Source organism: Hevea brasiliensis, chromosome 6 (genome assembly GCF_030052815.1).
Source record: "Hevea brasiliensis isolate MT/VB/25A 57/8 chromosome 6, ASM3005281v1, whole genome shotgun sequence".
Lineage (NCBI taxonomy): Eukaryota > Viridiplantae > Streptophyta > Magnoliopsida > Malpighiales > Euphorbiaceae > Hevea > Hevea brasiliensis.
In genome coordinates, this window is record NC_079498.1 from 65,659,832 (window position 1) to 65,679,313 (window position 19,482).

Below are 19,482 nucleotides of genomic sequence, written 5' to 3' on the forward strand. Positions count from 1 at the left end.
TTATAATATTCCCTTGGGTTCATTTCTGCTTGGCTAGGCAGTTTGCCAGCAGCCTTACTTGAAGAGCTTGCTTGCTGAGCGATCTGATTCTCTAGCATCTTGTTGTGAGTAGCAAGTTGGTCCACTCTGGAAGTCAGCTATTTAATCAATTCAGTTTGTAGTTGTTGAGCTACTAGGAACCCTTCCATCATGGTTTCCATAGCCATTTTCGGTTCAGGTTATTGGTGCTGGAGAGGTAGTGGTGGCTGTGCAAAGTTTTGTCCTTTGTTCTGAAATCCAGGGGGTGCTGGTGGTTTGTACCCTTGTTGCTTGTTTATTGGCTGGTTCTGCTGATTAGACCATGAGAAATTTGGGTGGTTCCTCCATCCAGGGTTGTAAGTATTTGAATACGGATTGTTTGACTGCCTCTGGTTGAAGTTTCCTCCATTATTCATATAGTTCATCTGTTCTGAGGAGGGTTCATTGAAATTGCTGTATTCTGAACTCACGTATCCTCCTCCATAGTTGTCTTCAAGTTGACTGTTTGTACCTACTACGTTGGCTTGCATATTTTCGAGTTTCCTTGTGAGCTGATCAAATTGAGCATTTATCATGCTTAGAGCGTCTACTTCTAGTACTCCTGTAGTTTTCCTTACATTTCCTCTTTCATTTGACCACTCATAATTATGGTATGCCACCCTTTCTAGAAGTTCAAGTGCGTGTGGCACTGTTTTCTCCATTAGATCACCTTCTGCAGCTGAATCAACTGTGCTCCTTGTAGAGGGTCGTAACCCATTACAGAAGTTTTGCACTAATAGCCAATCTTCTATACCATGGTGTGGACATTCTCTTTGTAGATCTTTATATCTTTCCCATGCGTCATAGAGTGATTCTCCCTCCTTTTGTCTGAAGGTGTTGAGCTCAGGCCTTAGTTTTATAGTCTTTGCCGGTGGAAAATACCTTGCTAGAAAAGCTTAAGAGAGATTCTCCCAAGTAGTGAATGTTCCAGCTGGTTAAGAAAGTAACCACTTCCTTGCTCTGTCCCAGAGGGAGAATGGGAATGCTATGAATCTTATTGCTTGATCAGACACTCCATTCATCTTGAATGTATCACATAGGGTAAGAAAGCACTGGAGGTGATAGTGTGGGTCTTCTGTAGGCGAACCTGCAAACTGGGTTTGTTGAATCATTTGGAGCCATGTTGATTTTAGTTCAAAATTGTTAGCTTCCACTGTGGGTCTAGTGACATTGGGCTGAAATCCTTGGACAGATGGAGCTCTGTAATCTCTCAAGAGTCTCAGTATGTCAGTATTATCGCCCATGGTTGGAAATTCAGGATCTCCTTGACTGTGCTCTTGATGTTTCCTTTCCCTCCTGATGGCTTTCAGAGTTCTGTCTATCTCCGGATCACAGTCCAATATTTCTTCTTCTGGCCTTATTCTGGTCATATACCAGATTGAGAACCTGAGAGAAAAGAAGAAAAATATAACCAGTAAAATAAAATTATATAATAAATATAATTGCCTAAATCAGTTAAATTGTCTATCGCTTGATATCACTATACCAAAGAATCCCTAGCAACGGTGCCAAAAACTTTTTTGCCTGGTTTTACAAGCCTGCAAGTGCATGGATCGCTAACAAGTAATAAAGTGATAAGTAGAGTATCATTCCCACGAGGACCTTTGTTTAGCAAGTACCAATCTATACAGTAATTTTGACTATCTAGGCTATTGAATTTTTAGGGAATGAAGTTCGTTAACTTTAAACACTAGAATAGTAAACTTAAAATGAAGTAATCTATTTTTGGAACAATCCTGGAGTTAAGATTTCACACACTTGAATCTTATTAGGGATGTTATCTCGTTTACTTACTGAATTGATGTTCATTTTCTTTGATGGAAATTAGCCCTAAGTTATCCTAAATCCTCTCTCAAGGCATCTAGGGTGTATTTTAATTAATTCAAACCCTACTTTCGTGGTGATCAAATTAATTAAAATTCTTTAAGACCTTTGACCAATTTTTAGGTTCCACAAAGGTATCAGCCTATGTCTAGGTCAGAATTCCTAGGTTCAAGATCTTGATTTTCTAATATTAATCTTCACCTTTTAGTCCAATCAACATCTACAATCATGTCTAAGTGGGTACCATCACATAGCATGCATTAGGATCACAAGAAATTAAATCAAGAAACGAATCTCAAATCCAGTAAATAAAACTTAATGTTCATCCATAATAATAATTACAAGCATTACTCTCCCAAATCTAGAATAAGGAAACTACTCACTCAAGGTGAGTTCAACAAACATCATGATAAAAGATAATAACAGTAAAAAGAAAACCATGTAAAGAAATAAAGCAATAGAAATCTGTCTAGGGAGATGAAAAGAATAAACCGAAGATAGTTTGCAGCTTTGATCTTGTGAAACTTCAGCTAGAGAACTTCTTTTGAGTGCGTCACGGAGCTCGACAAAGACCTTGATGAGTCTCCCCAGGCAAGACAGTCGACTTTTTCAACCCCCATTTATATTGGTTGCTCTAGGGTTACGTTGCTTTGAGTCCAAAAGGCCTTAGGAGTCTTGTTTTTATCCAAAAACAGGAGGGCAATTCGAGTTATAAAACTAGCTGCAGCATAGTACACGGCCTGTATGTCACTACACGGGTCCCGCAAAGTAGAGCCGTATAACTTGCTGGAGGAGGATCGCGTGGTCTTGTTTTGGCACAGAAAGTTACACAGGTCTGTGCCAACTACATGGGCCAGATTACACGGGCCATGTACTGTTGTTCCCATAAGTTTCTTCAAGTTTGCATTCGGCAGAGACTTACACGGGTCTCATTACACAACCCGTGTACTTGTGTTTCTTATTGATTCTCTTGGCTTTCTTCTGGCAGAGATTTACACGGGTCTAGGGCTTGGTTTACATGACCCATGTACTTTGTATCAGCAGCAATTCTCTGTCTCTTGACTCCTCCAAGCTTTTTTTGCACTCCTATACTTCTGTAGCTTCACCCAAACACCTGAAATAATGCAAAAAAATGGAATTAAGGGCTTTACAATAGAAATTACGAAAACTAATGAAATCAACTATTATGTATTAGAATACTTGCCTAAATGCTATGAAATAGAATGCAAATATGCTTAAAAATATCTATACAATTCAAGTGTATCAAGTATGAGGTAAAAATTGAGCAACTTAGAGTTCGAGTTTACCTGTGCTAAATCTGACACCTAGAACGAGTCCAGAATGTCTGAAAATGCTAGGATTGACTATAATATCGACTACGTTCTGAGACAGGCCACCAAACAGCCGGATTTGGCCCAAAATGCGATCTTGGGGCCGGTGAACTATCTTCAATCTAATCGCACTTAAATTATGCCTAAAAATTGTTAATAATTATCATGAAATTAATTTTTAATTTTTGGGAATCCAAAAATTTTAGAATTCTAACCAAGTAATTTGCACCGTCTGATGATCACCTTTTTCAAAAGATATCCGATTGGAGCGAGGCTGATCTCATTTTGAAGATCTCGTCGCCCTAAGTCCATCAGTAGTCTCGGATTTCCAATCTAATGATTGGATTGTCGAAAAATTAGCCAGAAAGCTACTGCCATCGTTTTCTCTCTCTTCTTTCTCTCTCTTCGAAACCTCCATGGAACAGGGCACCGCTGGTCGGAATAGGAAGCCCGTGGTCCCAGGAGTCAAATGCCACCCTTCCCATGCCGGTAGGCCAACAAAAATGGTCGAAAAATGGCCTGGAAATCGCCTCGACGTCATGCGCCGGCAATCATTTTCTCCCTGTTTTCTCACTGTTCGATGAGTCTCCCTCATCGTCGATGGGTCCTGCTAGGTTACTGAGGCCTCGCCTTGCCTCCTGGGGGTGGTCGCAGATGAAGTCTGGCTGGCAAAGGAGGAGAACAAAGGGAAGAAAGAGAGGGGAAAAGAGAGCGTGATGGAGATCGAGGATTGGGAGGGAGGGGGGGAGGGTTATCTCTCCTCCTGATTAGGCAGGGTTTTTTATATAAAATAATAGAATATAAAATTAAATCAATAACTAATATTAAAATACAATTATAATTTTCAATTAACATATTTAATTCAATGAAATAATTAAACTAAATTTAATTTAATTTAATAATAAATAAAGCCTTCAAATTTAGTCTTGATATGCAAAAACAAGAAAATAATAATAATAATAATAATAATAATAATAATAATAATAATAATAATAATAATAATAATAATAATAATAATAATAATAATAATAATCAAGTTAGATAATATTAAAAACAATATTAAAATACTATATATGAAAAATATAAAATTTATATTTTAAAATTAGGGTTATTACAAAAAATAACATTTTTTCAATTAGCAATGATTTAATGGCCTAATTCTGATTGGATTTTCTCTATTTTTACTTAAAAATAATTAATATCTTTTGTTGTTTGACATATACCAAACTGTTTTCTTCTCATTAAGTATTCTCTATTAATCTAATTACTTGTAATTCTTTTGATTTGCCTTATTATTTTTATTGATTCTTTCAAGAGTTATTAGTGTCGATTCACAAATCTTATTTATATATTTCTATTGATTGTTGTTTCCCTGCAATAATATTAAGAAAAGTTTGTTAAATCTTAAAGGATACTGGCTTGTGCTAGAATTATCCTTAAACCAGTGTCACCACGTCTCAAATTAATATTTTATTTTCCACCATTATATTACTACTATTTTCTAATACTATTTATTTGTCTTTAGTCCCCACTAATTTCTCTATTTATTTTTCTATTTGTAATTGATGCAAAGAGGCATTTCATACTTGATTTATAATTCAATCACTAGCTCATTAATATTAATTAAATAATAATTTAAAAATATATTATCACATCTCATAATAATTCTATTTTGTAACTTTTTTTTATTGCTATTAGCTTCATTTTTCTCACTCCATCATTTATTATGTATTTAAGAGCAAGAAAAATAAAATTAAAATAAATTAATTTGTTAAAAGAATTGAAATCACACAAATTATAAATTAAATTAAATTAAAACAAATCAAATAAATATATTAACATTATTTATTTGAGTTTCCTTTGAGAGTCTACTAATTTCTCCATTTATTTTTATAATCAAATTATTAATGTCTTTCCTACTTGATTTATAATTCAATCACTCACTCATTAATAACTAATTAAATTATAATTTAACAATATATTGTTACATCTCATAATAAGTTTATTTTGTAACTTAATTTATTATTATTAATTCTTATTTTACTTTTCTCATGCTATACAACATAATTAAAATAATTAATTTTTATTTATAAAAAAGAGTTAAACTCGCATAAATTGTGAATTAAATCAAAACAAATCAAATCAAATTAATATTATATTGTAGTCAATTAATATAAAGTAAATCTACATTCTTTATATAAATCATCCAAATTGTAACGCCATCACTTTAGATAGTCCGTACATTCTATTGTTCCAGTGACTAATGTCTGTCCGGACAGTCAGAATGTCTGGAACCATATTTAAACTAGAGCGAGGAGTCATAAATAAATCAAATAATAGTAAGAAAAAAAAATTTAAGCAACAAAACACAACAAGGTTAAATGAGCCGGTGCTCCAGCGATGGGTGACCTAACGGGAAGCAACTGTGAAGACAGTTAGTAACCCTAAACTTGAGAAAAAATCTGTAAAATAATTTTTGGGACTCTAGGAAAGGGTTATTGAGGTTTTAATGACAATATATTATTAAGAAAATACAAGAAAAATTTAATCAAACGGTACAGACAATTTTAGCTCATTAAGCTACATGAAGGGCATTTTAGTCATTTCACCTCCAGAGATGATTTTTGACCAACTTGTCCATTTAAGTAAGTGAGATTTATTACATAAAATGTGAATTAATATTGGTGAAAAATTAATTAAAAATGAGTAAAGAAAGGAGAAAGAAAAAGAAAACAAAATGAAATTTAAAACTCAATTATAACATCATACACATGTCACCATTATGCAATAAAAATTTCCCAACCAATCACCATTCAACAAGCTTACATAAAACAATTGAAAGAGGATAAAAACAAATAAAAATCAGCTTCTTCTTCTCCATTTCCTCACTTGGCCGAAATCCATCTCTCTCCTCCCTCCATTGTTGCTCTTCCTTCTACCTTGCATAACCTTTGATTCTCACCATATTTCTCCTAATCACTTTCATTAAATTTTCATTTCTAACCTTGCTAAGGTGCCTAGAAGCAAAAAGAAGTAGAAAGGAATGAGTTTTAACAAGTTGGGAAAACTCCAATTGAGGTTAGTGTACATTTCTTCTTCTCTCTTTTTAAATTCCTTGTTAGGACTATGAATTGAGTTAGGATTTGTGAAAATTGAACAAAAATAAACATGTTAGGGCACTCTCTAATTTTCGGCAACCATGAACATAATTGGGTTTAATGGCTTTTAATGAAATTAAATTGGTGTAGAGATGCCTTTTGATGTATATAGGTGAATTGAAATCCTAAATTGTATATGTGTGCAAGATTAGTGAACTTGGGAATTAGGGTTTGGGGCTAATTAGGGTTTTGCTTATGTGTTGTGGAATTGAGGTTCTAATGGTCAATTAGTGACCATTTGAGATGAATTGACCCTAATTTAGAATGAATCATGGTATTAAGAATTGATTTGGTATGTTACCCCTGTTGTGCTAGAATTTCTGGACTTAAGTCTAGTGTGGTTAGGCTACAATAACTTGACTTGTGTAGCTCTAATTGGTGCAAAGCTAATTAGAGGTGAAATTAGACACATAATGCCACATTTTTTATGAAGGGACCCTGCCCAGAAGACTAACTTAAATTGACCTAAAAATTGCCTAAATCCGGGTACCATAATTCTAGACTTGGAAAATTGACCAAATAAATAGTATTTGTTTAGTTGGCCATAACTTTGTGTAGAGAGATCCAAATGATCTGACTTTTAAGCTCATGGAAAGCTAAGACAATTTAGAACAACTTTTATGAAGAACAGAAACCTAAATTCTAACCATAACCAATTCAAATTGCCAGCTAAATTTAGGACACCAAAATTGCCAGAACCAAATCCTGTCCAGAAATTCTGGACCTGGACCAATTTGATCAGTTATGATAAAAAGACCATAACTTGAGCTACAAAACTCTAAATGGAGTGATTCAAAAAGAAAATTAAAGAAGACATATTAAGGAACAATTTTGATGAAGGAAGTGTAACTAAACTCCCACTGTAGATTGGTCCAATAGAACAGTAAACATTGTAAATAAAATCTGAAAATTTGAAATAACTTTTAATGAACTTTGATTTGAGATTGACCATTAATGCCAACAAGTCTAAAATCCAAAATGTGAGATTTTGATGTAATTAGAACTAACATAACTATTATGTATGAAAAATTCAACATTTATGTATGAATAGTAAGGTGAATAGTAACCACTAAACATTAAGTGCAAAGAATTAAACAATTAATTTTGTAATATGCCCTAGTATGCCTAGAATGATTGGTTTGAATAGGTTGGCATGTCAATAGGGTTCCGATAGCAGTACTGCATATGGCTTTGTGCCATTTCGTGATTTATGACATTTTATGCCCTTTCATGATATTATGGCCTATGGCCATTTTGCTATGCTCGACACACTTGGCCTTGTGCCTGATGCTTGTTATAGCTTGTTAGCTATTCTGTTGCATACCTGGAGACACTTTGTGACCGATGGTATGACGGCCCGAGGTACCCAGTGCCAGTTTACCCGTTTATCCAACCCAGTCAATTTGCATAAGTTACTTGGGCAACTAAAATAAGTCTTAATTAAATATTATCAAAATAATAAACATAAAAAGTATTGAATTTAATAATATTGTTAATGATTTCCAAAAAGTCCAGTTGCATAAAATATCAACATAATGCCTATATATTCAATTATGTGGTTTATTTTTATTTATTACTGGCACCACTAAGTTGTATTGTTTAGCGCGTCACTATTTGCCACTCGTAGGTACTGGAGATGTAGATAGAGAGCCCAGCAAACCTCAGACTGGGTGAGCATTCAGATTTATATCGAGTCCAGAGTCACCTCCACTACTGTGCATTTTGGTAGGGCCACTAGGCTTCATTAGATATTTTGTATTTTGGATTTTGTAATTAAATTATTATTTTGTCATGTACATTATAAACTCATGTACTTATAGACTGGTGTAATTAGTTGTAAATTATGTTAATAAATAACATTTTGAGTATTTCTCTAGGAAATTGAGTTTGATTATAATATGAATGGGATGTATGAAATTGTGTTGAACAGTTGAGAATTGTTGAAATTTTATTGATGGTTATTGAAGTTGAGAATATGATGAACATATTGGGAGTGTTTTTAATAGGTTTTGAAGAATTGTTTTTTCAATTTATAGCCGGCATTCTACCGGATTTTCTGTAAAATTTACAGACATTCGAATTAATCAAAATTTCGATAAATGACATAAATGGTATGAGTTTCACTTAAAAGTCTTTAAATCAATAAATCAAGAACTGTAATTGAAATAAGATAAGATAACGTGCTCCGGCACACTATATGACATGCCTTGCTTGAATACACTGTAAACGGGTAAGAGGTGTCACACAAATATATAATTTACATTCTTTTATATAGTTAATGCAATTTTTTTCCTAAAAATTGAGAGTTACCTTTCAAATCTTCAGTATAAGTGATTAGCGGTTGTTTTATCCATTTATTTTTTATTTGCTTTTTTTTTTCTTGCATTAGAATATTTTTTTGTTTTAAGTAAATAATAATTTTTTTTCAACTGAAAAATATAAAAAATACATGAAAAATAGAATTATATTAAAAATTTAAATGCAAGTAAGAATAATTAGAAATATTAGTTGAAATCAATTTAAAAAATAGAATGTATTTAATAATTTGGCTAATGAATCAAATGTTAAAATAGTCCAAATTTGTAATATCATATTAGGCAGTAATTTAGTATTATTCAATTTATTTAACTAGTAGCATCAATAAATTTTAAATTATTTTTATAAATAAAATAATTTTACTATATTTTAAATAAAGTAATTACATAAATTAATTATAATTTATGTGTAAAAAGAATTAAAGAATGTTTTTCTTAAATAATTATACCATAAATTAATTTAAAAAATTACTATATATATATATATATATATATATATATATATATATATATATATATATATATATACACGCAAATGTGAAACAATGTGATACCAATTTAAAGTTATCCATAATTTTAAAACATTCATTAAATTTAGCTTAGCTTTTTTAATTTTTATTTTGTTAGAAATTAACATTTAATTGTTTTTCTTTTTTAATTTTATTTTATTGTAAACGATGTAGTTTAAAATCAAAACGAGGTCGTTTTAGATGTAGGGTTACAACCCACTCTTGAAAAACCCCTTTAACACCTCTCTCCACTTATCCTCATCTGCAGCCGCTCGCGGTCTCGCTGTGTGTTTCCATCGGCTCGCTCTCATTTTTCATTTCACCCCCTACCTTCCGTTCCTGCAGCCTACCCACCTGTCCTCTGTAAGATTGCATAGGTACGATTTCTTTGTTTCTTCTTTTCTATTCTTCTTTGAATTTTCATATGAAACTGGTATTCAATTCTTCGAGGTTAACTCAGGCGCACACCCATTTGAGTAGGGCACACCCCCATTTGAGTAACATTGTTGTCGAGTCCCGGCATTAGTCCAAAAAGCTGGGAACTTTTCCCCAGGAAGTTGTAAATTCACTCTTGTTTCGTAATTTTTCAATTTCCCTTTCTTAATAAGAAATTATATCTGTTCATTGTATGTTAAGATATTTTCTTAGACATATGTTTGTGTTTTATGTATCTTCGATATACAGATTATTGGCTCCTAATTAATTGTAATTAGTTTAATATTGATGTGTGGTGATGATTTTGGTTTCCGGGATGTGATGATTATTTCCCTTAAAACACTTACAATGGAGAGAAGAGAAAAGAAAAGGAAAGAAATTGAATCTCTCCAATTTCTCTAGTGTGGACAATAAACAGAGAAGATAAAGGAGGATAAATAAGGAGAAAGGAGGATAAATCTGATTTCCCGATTTCTCTTTTTTCTCTCCAAATATTTCACTCCAAATTGGAGGAAAATGAGGGGAAATGTGAGAATAATTATTAAAATTATTTAAATGTCCTTATTCCATAGTTAGACATAAGAAAAATTGAGGGCAAAATAGTTTTTTCCTTCTTTTCTTTTAAGAGAGAAATTGTACCATTTTAATAATCTATCCAAGCAAGGAAGCATTTGCTTTCTTTTCTTTTCTCTTCGTTTCTCTTGTTCAATTTCTCCTCATTTCTCTTGCACAATTAAGGATCCAAACAAGAGGTTAATCTTAATTAGAGTAAAGGTTATATGTATATTTAATCATGCTTGATACATGTATGCTAGAAACCCAACCTTTCTGTTAAACATAAGCCAAATTTGTTATTATAGTGATGCATTCTCATGCTTCTAATCCATAATCTTATAGATTCTTCACAAAACACTATCCATATCTGAGTATCCTTGGGTTCAAGTAACTATGAGTAGTAGATCACTTCTTTGGTAAATGGAACTAAAACCATACTAATGAACTGCTGTGAGTGTGAGCAGATGGGGCCTTCGATTTTGGGTTGTTTCCTCTCCTTCCCAACACCACCACCCCCCCCCCCCCCCCTCCCACCCTCTCCTCCTCCTCCTCCTCTATCTAAATGCTGCATTGCCAGGAAGTCTCTAAGTTATATGCAGCTAATGTCCTTTGGTTACTTTTTCTTAATGTTGTAGTTAATTGTTTGTAATCGGTCAATGTGATATAATTTTTTTTTATTCCTTAATTTTATGCAGATGAATAGGGAGAAGCTTATGAAGATGGCTGGTGCAGTTCGCACTGGTGGGAAGGGCAGCATGAGAAGGTGGGAAGTGTATTCTGATTTCTAGCTTGGAATTTATCTCACAATGTATGCCATATCAAGTTTTACGAAAGCAGCTTAAAGAAAAAAGAAGCATAACAGCTGTAAAATTATCAAGGCTAGTGCAGCTATTCAGCTGAATGTGATAGTGAATGGATTCTTTGTATTGTGTTTTTATATTCTTGCTCCATCTGAACTTCTCTGACATTAATTGTACCATTTTAGTACTGTTCAAATGGTATTGTCAATGATTTGGCGCTGGTATGGTGTCATTGATGCATGTCTGATGTCTTACAATGCATGGCAACTTTAATATCATTTACGTTGACTTCAGATTTAAGTTCTGTCAACTTTTGATTTTTGCCAATGTTATTTTAACCTATGTTGAGTTTCTGTTATTGCTTGGTTGCAAGTTTTCTTTTAAATCTTTGCTTCTTACCACAGAAAGAAGAAGGCTGTACACAAGACTACTACTACAGATGACAAAAGGCTCCAGAGCACGCTGAAGAGAATTGGAGTGAATGCTATTCCTGCAATTGAGGAAGTCAACATATTCAAGGATGATATAGTTATCCAGTTTGTAAATCCCAAAGGTGAAGCCGCACTCTGCACATGGATTGATTTATTCACATCTTTCACGCCGCTCATGGTAGAATATCTTTTACATTTTTATTGCAGTTCAAGCATCCATTGCTGCCAATACATGGGTTGTTAGTGGATCTCCACAGACCAAGAGTATGCTTCTAATACTTGTATCGCCTTTAGACATTACATGATTATTATTTCAATAGCTTGTATTTGCTGTTAGGGGTGGCCACGGTTTAGGAATTGCCGGTTACGGTTTCCTGAACCGCCGTTCAGGTTCAATGAAATCATGAACCTGAACCAAACTGTTAGGGGATTTTTTGGGAGACGGTTCCTGGATCGTTGGTTTCGGTTCAAGCTTTGATTTAAACGGTTTGAAGGGCGGTTCAAAAAAGAATGGTTCAAAATGGTTTGAAGGACGGTTTGGAAGCAGTTTAGGGGCGGTTTAACGGTGACTTAGACAAAAAAAATTAGAAAAAAATTTTATTGGTTCGAAATTTAAGTTATATTTGTAAAAATATTTTAATTTTTCTTAGAAATCTTTCAATCAAAATAAAATAAGAAAAAAGAGAATGAAAATAATTTATCTTTAAGAAAAATTTAATAAGCAAATGCTTGAACTTAATTAAAAATTATAGATGAAATTAATTTTTTTTCTAAGAAATTAGAAAAAAGTGTATGAACTTAATTTTGCTTATGTATTCCTTTAGGATTTAGAGGACTCAAAATTTCTAGTTCTATTGCTTGCCTTTTTTTAAAAATTATATGATAATTGATAATTAAAAAAGTATAAAAAAGAAAAAAAAATTAAAATAGAGGGTATTAAAAATTTTATTGAGGATATAAAATAATAACAGAGTAATTGAGATAGTATTGAAAATTTCAGTGAGCAAATAAAATAATAAAGTAGGAAAATTGAGAGAGTACTAGGAATTAAAAGGAGTGTGGAAAATAATTGTTTAGAGAATTTGAGAGAAATTGAAAAAGTATTAAGATTTAAAGAGAGTGTAAAGAATAATTGTGTCAAGAACTAATGATATATATAAATGAATTAGGAGTGGGGTGAGGTGTTTATTGAATTCTTTTGTATTTAAATCGCCGGTTTGGTCCGATTCAGAACCGTCGGTTTAATTCGGTTTGGAATCGTCGATTCATGGTTCCTGGAAAATATGAACCTGAACCAAATCATAGAAGGACAATTTCGGTCCAGTTCGAAACAGGTTTCGATTTTGACTGGTTTTGGTCCGGTTTCAGAACCGGTTCGGTTTCGGTTTGAAACTGAACCGTGGCCACCCCTATTTGCTGTTATAATTTTGTCTGTTAATGATATATACTTGTGCCATGCCCTCAAAGCTAGGAAGGTTAGCAACATTATACAGGCCAAGATGAAATAGTGTTGTCAAAAGGGCTAGGCGCCCTTAAGGCGAGAAGGTTCTCTATTGCCTAGGCACTTGCCCAAGCAAAGTGAGGCATTAATTTATTTTAAAATAATAAATAATTAAATATAAGATGTAAAAAGTCTTACATATTACATAATCAATAAATTGCCAAATTTCATTCATTATGTCATGCAAACTCAAAATCCTATTTATCTAGTCATCTTGTAGATGCTAAAAGGTGAAAACAAATCAAGTTAGCTTTTCTCATTCTCAATTTTTTTTTTTAAATTTCTTGCCTTTTTCTCACCTAGGGGTGCCTGATGATGCCTCGCTTGGGCGCCTAGGCAGTGCTTAGTTGAAGATGCTTTGCTTGGAGCCTTCCCAGGTGAGGTGCCTAGATTTTGCCTCGTCCAGGAGGCTAGGCAAGCGCCCGGGTGCCTCGTGACAACACTGAGATGAAAGAATAAAAATTATAATTAGAAAGTCATCAAAGTTGATACTGAAAAAAAGTGAAGACAAAGAAGATGGTTTCTGACAGTATTGAGTTGTTTAATAACATCAAGTAGGACAGTTAGTAAATGTTCAGGTGAAGTCAAAAACTAATACAGGAAAAATCAGAAAGATTTCTTTAAAATAAGTGATAAAAAAGGAAGATGAAGCAAATAAGGTTTGACCGTATATGGCTGTTTTATAGTCGTATTTCTGCACCCCATTGATGTCATGAACGGTATTTAGGGAATACTTTTGGCAAATTTGAAGTTAATTGATCAATGAGTTCAGTTTATTTGAAGAAACAAAAATAAGTTATGGAACTCTAATGAAATTTCTTGTGAAATACATCACTTTAGAATTCTTTGTGCCCATAGTTATTAAAGGTGCAAGGCACATTAAGCCTCAAGAGGTCTTGGAGCCTAGGTGCAAGGCACAGGTAGGTGAGAAAAGAATACAACAGTTCATATTAACAGCATGAAATAATTAGAATTCTTCTGATTATTTAGCTAAAAATTATTTTTAATAGACAATATAAGCATAATAGACAATCATCAATTCATGCAAATTAGTTTAATGGTTAATGGATTATTCTAAAAAGAAAGGTGAGAAAAAAGAGAGGCAGCAAATGCAGGCTGAAGAAAAGGGAGTGAGAAAAGGAGAAAAACAAAAGAAAAAAGGGACAATCAGAGGCAACTAGATGGATTGAAGAAAAGGGAGTGAAGAATAGGATAGGCTTAACAAATTTAAAAAAAAAAAAACCTCTTGTGCCTTTTTTTCTCTTTTATTTTTTTTTATTTGTTTATTTTTTGACTTGGTACACATGATTTCATGGTAAGTTCACTTATAAAGTAACAAGTTTTTGAAATTGAATGTACTACTTTCCTAATTTTGAGCTGATACATACATCTTTCACATACAAACATTGGAAACCTATATCAAGAAATAAGTGAATGGTAATCTTAATTCTAAGAGAGACAATTACCTTAATTGACTTGGTTTCTATTATTGTAATTTCTCTTATAGGTGGCATTCCTATGTTTGGTTTGCATGGGAATATTGTTTTCCCAGGAAAGTTACTTCATGAACTGGTGGTTCCCACCACAACTTTCCCATCCTAAAGGTTGGGAAAGTTACATCCCCATGGGAATGTTATGTTAGAAAAATTATATAAAAAATATTGTCCTTAATTACAATTATGTTTGGACCAACATAAAGCATTATAAGTATTATTTGTTATATAATAACAAGACTATATATTTTTTCATCTTTTGGAAAAAAAGCAATGTACACTTTTTTTTTCTAATGATATTAAAATCTTGCGTTGAATTTGATTCAACTTAAAAATTTCATACATTTTGTATTCCATCAATCACGTAATTAAATATTAATTTAAAAACTTATAGATTAACAACTTAGGTAAATAAAATGAATTCATGTTAGAGGTACTATAGTAATTCATTACACTTTTTTGTTTAATTTTATTTATTGACCTGCAAAATATTTCAAAGAAACTTATATTCTAATAAAAAATGATAGTGTCATTTTCCTTGAATCTATTACCTGGAAATCCACCTGGGAAGTGATTTTAGATGGGAATGTAGAATTCTGGTAGCTAAAAGCCCTTGTAACATAATTTGTGATCATTTGACGAATCCCTATGATTTCACTCTCAATAGAAATTCAATTCAACAGTGCAGATTTTACAAGGAATTAAGTAAATGGTAATCCCAACTCTAGGAGAGACGATTGCCTTGGTTGACATAGCTTCTAACAATGCACTGTCTCCTATTAGATAGTTTATTGTTATTTGACAAATCCCTATGATTTCACTCCAATGGAAAGTTAATTAAATAGTGAAGATTTTCAAATCAAATAACAATTGAAAGAAAAAAGAAAAACACATTTGCAGCCTTAAATCTCATAGAGGCTTGCCTAGGCATGCGCCTCAGGAGGGTCACCAACTTTTGGTGTTTGAGGCGATATGGTTGTGGCCTGTGCACCTTGCACCTGAGCCTTGATGCACACCTCATTTAGTAACTATGTGCTGCCCCTAAAGTCTTGTTAACATCAGAACTCAAACCACACGTAATCCTGAAGAGACAAAAGCTTTTAGCATTCTCCTGAACATTGATATCCATTTCATTGTACCAAAATGATTGGTTACAACAGTATGTTTATAAAGAGATTCTTTAAATACCTTATTCTTACTGGAATTGGAATCCTTGGTAGGAAATTGATGCAAACAGTCAATTTTTTTTTTAAATTATTTGATATAAGAAATGCAAAATTTGTTGTTATTTAGAAAATTTGTGGGAATTTTCTTTTTAGGATTTGTTTGCTTCCTGTTAATGTGTAGTAAGAATTCTCTTATTTGGTTAACTAATTCTAATGGGATAACTACACTTACAATTTAAATTGTTGTAGGCTTGATGATAGAATTAGTTTGAAAGCATATCTGCCTGTAATTCTCTCTCTCTCTCTCTCTCTCTCTCTCTCTCTCCTTCCTTCTTTTGCAGTTATTCCTATTTTCCTTAATTCAGTATTCCTATTTTCCTTAATTCAGTTTTCTTCTTGGATTCTGATGGTGCTATTCTTTTGTCAAGCATTCAGATATTCAAGAATCCTAAATCAACTTCGCATAAAAAACCCTTTTTTTCTTTGAAGTCAATTCTAAAATTTCTCATTTATCAATCCCTAATCTGCTGCAGACACCAAACAGATCAGTTTGAACCTGCATATGATTTTGCATGTTGACGAAGGAAAGCCTAAATAAAATCACACAAAGAAAAAAATTGAGGGTGTGTTTACATGTGAAAAAACTAGAGCAGTTTTCTGGAAAATTTTTTCAAGAAAACTGAAAAGTGCGATCAAATGTAAAATTTTTCAAACTTGAAAACTAAAAATTAATTTTCCAGTTCTCTAAATTACAAGTATAAACATGGAAGCTCCTCTATGTTTTCTTTGTTCTTTGTCTTGGGTTGTGGTTTCAATCCCAGACTCAAAGCACACCCTTTTCAAATTTTTCTTTTTATTGTCTTCCTATTAAGCTATTTGAGTTTCCTACAAGTTTGGGCCCTTCTTTTTTTCTTTCTCAAGTTGCAATGTTTGGTTTTACGAGTTTTTTTTTTCTTTTTATTTTTATTTATTAGTTTCATTTTTCCTTTTCATTTTTAGTTATTAAGTGTCCATAATAATATTCTTTTTTTTTTTTTTAAGTATAGTGCCTTTTATTTACATTATAATAATTTTAACTTAATGAAAATCCCTAATAAATGAATTAATAAATCTTTTTAATAGAAAAATAACATTCATTTTTCAATTGTTTCGTTTCAAGTTCATTTGTGTTTACTCTTTTGTGAAAAGTAATTGTGAAAAGATAATTAGAAAAATCCATGCTTTAATTATAAATCCATACTTACGATTTCAACAAATGAACATGTAATCGAAGTTTTCCATAGAAAATGAAAAGTTTGAAAATTTTCAGTAGAAATCAGAAATCTGTTTTGGACTAGCAAACAGACCCTGAGATTCTCAAATCCAAAGCAAGAATTTTGGCACCTGTTTTCGTCTATTTCCAAAAATCTATAGACTATATAATTTTATCTGAATCCTAAAATTGCGGAAACATTGTATCAAAGTGCTTTATGATGTCTCTCTAGTAGCCATGATGAAATCTAGACCCCAATTCTAAATTTCCAAGTCTAAACATTCCCGGATCCCAAGTTGTTTGCAATTTAGCTTATATTGCTTTGGATATAATGAGTATTCACTTTCTTCTTCTCCTTCTTCTTCAGAATTGCAGGATATTCTCCCTCAAGTTCTCAGCCATTTGGGTATGCACATTCAAATTTTTGCTATAAAGTAAATTTTTTGGATTTGTAATTTGGTACTTGACTGTCATGTGCTAACTCTATTTTCTAACTGCTGATCTATAGGTCCTGATAATTTGGACAACTTGAAGAAGTTGGCGGAGCAGATCCAGAAGCAGGCACCAGGTGCAGGTGCTACAGCAACCACAGCACAAGTGGATGATGATGATGAGGTGATCCCAGATCTTGTGGCTGGGGAGACATTTGAGGCTGCTGCAGAAGAGGGTAATGCTGCTGCGTAGGGAGATATAAAGGTATTTTGTGGTATTTTATATACTTCCTATGTTTTTGTAGTTGTAACGTTGATTGTTTATCGTATGTTCTAGAGACACCAGATGATTTGTTTTTTTTATCCAATTTATATTTGAGAAATTTCTGATTGGTTGTTAGTTTACCATATTGGTGCCTGTCATCAATTTTATATCACCGTATAGACCGCTGTAGATCTTAAAAAATTATTGTTCTTCCTGTTTAAGCCACCAAGACAAGTGCAGTACATTAAAAGATTGGTTGGATTATCAAATGAATGGAATTTAATTTGGCCCCTTAAATTTGGTCTAATTTTTATTGTATTTTTTGACTAATGGACTTTCCAACTATTATTTGCGGTCAACTGATTTTGACGCATTCTCTCCTAGACAATCTCTTTTCTTTAACTATACAAATAACAAAATAAAATCCAAGAAAAACAATAAAATGAGAACTGAAACGACACAAATAACTAGATCAAACTGATTATCCCCGCTCGTTTTACAACCAAGAGAAATTGTATAACCTGAAGAATTGATTTTCCCACCTGCGTTCAGGTTAACATTAAACACCATGGGATTAAGCAGTATTTGATGCCGGTCGGAAATACGAAGACTTTGAGGATTTAATGTGTGGAACATGCAATACGCAAGATGGTTGGTTATGACTTGTGATGAGGTCGGTGGGTTCCCCATTGTAAAACATTTAATGGTTAAGTTGGTTCCTGTTCTAAGGATATGAAGTCGGCATAAGGATCAGAGATGCAAGAACCTAAAAGAGTATCTCCCCTTGTTTGAGCCTTTGTCTCTTCTATTTATATTGGCTAGGCGACATGGTGATTGGATGGGATATAGTGATTGAAGCAATTGTAATTATGTGATTGCATAGCTTCGGCATGGCTAAGCTCGCTTGGAGTTTGATCGTTGAAATGATGGGACTTTTGGTATATGCTCCTTTGTGGGGATTTCTTAGGGAATCCCCAATGAGCTTTATGTAGCATCAACAGCAGAGGTCCTACTAAGATCAACGCTTGACCATGTGAGCTGTATTGATTATGTCTTGATTCCTATGACCTTTCTTGGCTCATGGTCATCCCGGCGGAATAGCAAGAAGATGCCTCAAATTGTATTAATTTGGATCGACGAGTGACACATGTAAATATCTCGACGGTAAGACTTATTTTAGACCATATCATTTGTCCCTCCCTAAAGTTTGATTTGAGAGATTGATCTCATATTTGCATTTCCTTGATCGTAGTTTGGACACATTCGCTAGTTCTAGGTTGATGAATTCTTGAGGTAGTTAACATGCTTGCATATTATTCGTTTAATTCTAGAGTATCTTAAGACACAAAGATGGCTTCTTCCTCGAGGGAAGTTTCTCGAACAAATATCTAATGTTGATGAATTTTATTTGTTTTGTCATTGGTTGTTAGATCTTGTGACAATCGTCTTATGGGGGCTTTTTTTAACCTCATTGTAACAACCCACGCTTAGGGGCAGAGCCAAGAGTGGGCCAAGAGGGCATTTGGCCCTTGAAATTTTAAAATTTTTTAAAGATTTAATGGTAATTTTTAAATTTTTTTTTTCTATTGTTGTATTAAATTTTGATGAAAATGAGATCTTAAGGGTTTTAAAAACTTTAAGTGAGTTTAATAATAATTTTATATAAATTTTATTTTATAGTTATGAAATAATTCTCATCATTAGTTAATTAATTCCTTCAATCAACATCTAAATAATTTATTAACAAATCATATATTTTATTTAAGCCTCTCTATACTAAAATTTTGGATCCGTCACTACCCACACTTAGTCTGCTATTATTGGTTGGGTAGACATAAGATCATTGGAATTGTAGCAATTTTACACCTATACTTATAATTGGCAAAAGGGCCCACATAACCATGGCAATACATACCTGTCTTTGTAACAATATGGATCATAGGCCATAACATAACTATA

At 32.9% G+C, this 19,482-nt stretch overlaps 1 protein-coding gene and 1 non-coding gene across 4 annotated transcripts; both read left to right on the forward strand.

Moving 5' to 3' along the window:
- The first annotated feature begins 807 nt into the window (after positions 1–807).
- On the forward strand, positions 808–914 carry LOC131181152 (small nucleolar RNA R71). Its single transcript, XR_009149780.1, has one exon. It is a non-coding gene; the product is annotated as a small nucleolar RNA R71 (small nucleolar RNA).
- An 8,499-nt stretch (positions 915–9,413) lies between these two features.
- On the forward strand, positions 9,414–17,658 carry LOC110653949 (nascent polypeptide-associated complex subunit beta). Of its 3 annotated transcripts, none has more exons than XM_021809764.2 (7): positions 9,426–9,571; positions 9,655–9,772; positions 10,880–10,947; positions 11,389–11,537; positions 11,623–11,679; positions 17,195–17,233; positions 17,336–17,658. In XM_021809764.2, the coding sequence occupies exons 3-7, from the start codon at positions 10,880–10,882 to the stop codon at positions 17,509–17,511; spliced, it is 489 nt and encodes a 162-aa protein (XP_021665456.1). In that variant the 5' UTR covers positions 9,426–9,571; positions 9,655–9,772; the 3' UTR covers positions 17,512–17,658. The 3 variants fall into 3 exon arrangements, with proteins under 3 accessions (XP_021665455.1, XP_021665456.1, XP_021665457.1); XM_021809765.2 differs by having other exon boundaries at positions 9,655–9,753; XM_021809763.2 differs by lacking the exon at positions 9,655–9,772 and having other exon boundaries at positions 9,414–9,571.
- Positions 17,659–19,482: the final 1,824 nt, after the last annotated feature.